This window comes from Helianthus annuus, chromosome 8 (genome assembly GCF_002127325.2).
Source record: "Helianthus annuus cultivar XRQ/B chromosome 8, HanXRQr2.0-SUNRISE, whole genome shotgun sequence".
NCBI classification, from domain to species: domain Eukaryota; kingdom Viridiplantae; phylum Streptophyta; class Magnoliopsida; order Asterales; family Asteraceae; genus Helianthus; species Helianthus annuus.
In genome coordinates this window covers 162,315,585-162,319,372 of record NC_035440.2, presented here as the reverse complement: position 1 = coordinate 162,319,372, position 3,788 = coordinate 162,315,585, and the positions used below count along the sequence as shown (strand labels likewise).

Here is a 3,788-nt window from a genome sequence, read left to right as displayed (position 1 = left end):
TACCTTTATACCCTTTGACCTTTACAGAGTTATGTTGATTGTTAACCTTATTTAACGCCAGGGGTAAATGTGCGACATAACACCAACGTTGGGGGGTAAAATTGCAATTATTTTCATGGAGAGTGTTAGAGTACCAATTGGCCTAATCCCAGGTAAAATGACTGTGTACTCTAATGAATTTTATATTAGTTTTATTAGTTTTTTTTCCTTCCACAATAATAAAAACAAAGTTAAATAAAAACTAAAATAAAAGTATTTTCGGTAGAAAAAGTTGCTTGCGCTACCTGCCTCCCACAAATTAGGTTTACACCAAGCAGTCATTGACCAAAAAAAAAAAAACGACTCCCCCCTCATTGAAATCCAGCCGTCCATTAAACGCGTAAGAAACAATCTGAACGGTTGAAGAACATTCTAGAACTCAACACCACCTCTTCTTTAACTCCATATATACTCCTTATTCAAGCCGTTGCAAACCCCTCACAACTCTCTCTCAAACCCTAATTTTACACACACATTCGCTGAGAGAGAATATACACAAACAATGGCCGGCAAAGGTGAAGGTCCTGCTATCGGTATCGATCTCGGTACCACATACTCATGTGTCGGTGTATGGCAACACGATCGTGTTGAAATCATCGCTAATGATCAAGGTAACAGGACGACGCCGTCTTATGTTGCGTTTACCGATTCCGAGAGGTTGATTGGTGATGCTGCCAAGAATCAGGTCGCCATGAACCCTACCAACACTGTTTTTGGTAAGTTTTTGTTCTGGATCTGAGTTTTTTTTTTGCTTATGAATTGTAGATCTAGTAGTTTTTATGCTATTTCAACGATTTATTTATCTGTAGCTTCTGGATCTGACATTTGTATGACTTTATTAGGTTGTATGTATAGTTTTGAATAGTGAATAGATATCATGTACTTTAGGTATTGCTAGTGATGTCCTGTTTATGTTTTGACCTTAGTTTTACTGTTAAATTTGTTAGTTGTTTTTAGATTAGATCTAATTTTTTTTTTTATAGATTAGTTTATATGTTTGTGTATAGTTCATATATTATGTTTTGGTAGTGATGTTTAGTTTATGATTTATTTGAAAACTTTAGATCTGGATGGCTATATGTAAGATGCCTTAAGGACAGATCTGAATCTATGAGTTTAAACATGATCTTTGAGGATTAATAGCTAGAACTTGTTGCTTGTTAAGATTAGTAGTAACTCTTTGAAACTAGCGTGTTTACTCATTGAATGCTTTTAGAGATTTACATGATTTTGTTAACTTTTGTTAAGATGTTAGTAAACAGAATCAGAGTACCGTTTTTATATTATTTATAACATGCCTTCTATTGTTATTTTTTGTGTTATTAGATTATATCTGTGTTTTCTGTAGCTTGTATGTGGTGTTATTTTTTAGTTTTATAAAGTTAATATCATTATCCGGTTTGATTATATTTTTGAGCTCATATCGATGGACTGAAGTAAGCAGAGTAACACATTAAATGTTAATCTAGAATAACTTTATTTTGTATTTTTGTATGTTTTATGTTTGCTGTATGTTATATTTTGACATCATATTATAAGCATCTTTTGTTTCATATTACTTTAATTAATTTAAATCTAAATAATTTCAAATTGAGTTTATTTTAACTCCTCTGTTTACATTTACAGATGCTAAACGTCTTATCGGAAGGAGATTTTCCGACCCATCTGTCCAAAGTGATATCAAGTTGTGGCCATTCAAGGTCATCTCAGGACCAGCTGAGAAGCCCATGATTTCTGTCAACTACAAAGGTGAGGAAAAAACCTTCGCTGCTGAAGAAATCTCATCCATGGTTCTCATCAAGATGAAGGAAATCGCCGAAGCTTTCCTCGGTACAACCGTCAAGAACGCTGTGGTCACAGTCCCTGCTTACTTTAACGACTCACAAAGGCAGGCTACAAAGGATGCCGGTGTCATCTCTGGCCTTAACGTCATGCGTATCATCAACGAGCCCACAGCTGCTGCCATTGCTTACGGTCTTGACAAGAAGGCCACAAGTGTTGGTGAGAAAAACGTTCTTATCTTCGATCTTGGTGGTGGTACTTTTGATGTCTCTCTTTTGACCATTGAGGAAGGTATCTTTGAAGTTAAAGCCACAGCTGGTGACACCCATCTTGGTGGTGAAGATTTCGACAACAGAATGGTTAACCACTTTGTTCAAGAATTCAAGAGGAAGCACAAGAAGGATATTACCGGAAACCCAAGAGCCTTGAGAAGGTTGAGAACATCTTGTGAAAGGGCAAAGAGAACCCTCTCATCCACTGCTCAAACCACCATCGAAATCGACTCTTTGTACGAGGGTGTTGACTTTTACTCCACCATCACCCGTGCTAGATTCGAAGAGCTCAACATGGATCTGTTCAGAAAGTGTATGGAGCCCGTTGAGAAGTGTTTGAGAGACGCCAAGATGGACAAAAGCTCTATCCACGATGTCGTTCTTGTCGGTGGTTCCACTAGAATCCCCAAGGTTCAACAATTGCTCCAAGATTTCTTTAACGGAAAAGAGCTTTGCAAGAGCATCAACCCTGATGAGGCCGTTGCCTACGGTGCCGCTGTCCAAGCTGCTATTTTGAGCGGTGAGGGCAACGAGAAGGTTCAAGACTTGCTTCTTTTGGATGTCACCCCACTATCTCTTGGTCTTGAAACTGCTGGAGGTGTGATGACTGTTCTCATCCCAAGAAACACCACCATCCCCACCAAGAAGGAGCAAGTGTTTTCTACCTACTCGGACAACCAGCCTGGTGTGTTGATCCAAGTGTACGAGGGTGAAAGAACCAGAACCCGTGACAACAACTTGTTGGGCAAATTTGAGCTCTCTGGAATCCCGCCTGCTCCCCGTGGTGTCCCTCAGATCACCGTCTGCTTCGACATTGATGCCAACGGTATCTTGAACGTCTCAGCTGAAGACAAGACCACCGGACAGAAGAACAAGATAACCATCACAAACGACAAGGGCAGACTCTCAAAGGAGGAAATCGAGAAGATGGTTCAAGAAGCTGAGAAGTACAAGTCTGAGGATGAGGAGCACAAAAAGAAGGTTGAGGCCAAGAACGCTTTGGAAAACTACGCTTACAACATGAGGAACACCGTGAAGGATGAGAAGATTGGTGAGAAGCTAAGCCCCGGTGACAAGAAGAAGATCGAGGATGCTATCGATGAGGCGATCGCATGGTTGGACAGCAACCAGCTCGCCGAAGCTGATGAGTTTGAAGACAAGATGAAGGAGCTTGAGAACGTGTGCAACCCGATCATTGCCAAGATGTACCAGGGTGGAGCTGGCGATGCAGCGGGTGCTGGTGGTATGGATGATGAGCCTGCTCATTCGAGCGGCGGTGCTGGTCCCAAGATTGAGGAAGTCGACTAAATGCAACGGTGGTGTTGGTTTATCTATTTTAATGTTTTAATTTGTTTGAGCGATGTGCTCAAAAGATACTTTTATGTTTTGATACCTCTGTTTTTATGGGGGTGAATTTTGTTTTGGATTCTATGAATTTCTCTTTTGTGTTTTTAGTATGTGTTTTTTTATGGTTCATTGCTTCTTCATATATTTGTTTGATGGAGAGTCACTTGATTCTTTCTGATCTGATAGAAAGGGCAATATGCCTTTCTTTAATATCAGGCAATGTCAAGACATGCTAGCTTGTATGCTTGAGGAAAAATAAAGGGAATCAGAAGGAAAAATAGCTTGTTTATGTTAAAACAGCCGGTAAAATTTTAAGCTGTAAAAGTAAACTTATGCAACAATAGAAAA

At 39.5% G+C, this 3,788-nt stretch overlaps 1 protein-coding gene across 1 annotated transcript; it reads left to right on the top strand.

Annotated features, from left to right (window-relative positions):
* Window positions 1-326: 326 nt before the first annotated feature.
* LOC110912729 (heat shock cognate 70 kDa protein 2) lies at window positions 327-3,567 on the top strand. Its single transcript, XM_022157529.2, has 2 exons — window positions 327-755; window positions 1,666-3,567. Exons 1-2 carry the CDS (start codon window positions 542-544, stop codon window positions 3,399-3,401), a joined length of 1,950 nt encoding a protein of 649 aa, XP_022013221.1. The 5' UTR covers window positions 327-541; the 3' UTR covers window positions 3,402-3,567.
* Window positions 3,568-3,788: the final 221 nt, after the last annotated feature.

Excerpts from the sequence above, each read along its gene's own strand:
- LOC110912729 (XM_022157529.2), top strand. The coding sequence starts at position 542 with ATGGCCGGCAAAGGTGAAGGTCCTGCTATCGGTATCGATCTCGGTACC. Across the intron at positions 756-1,665 it reads CCCTACCAACACTGTTTTTG|ATGCTAAACGTCTTATCGGA; the intron begins GTAAGTTTTTGT and ends TTACATTTACAG.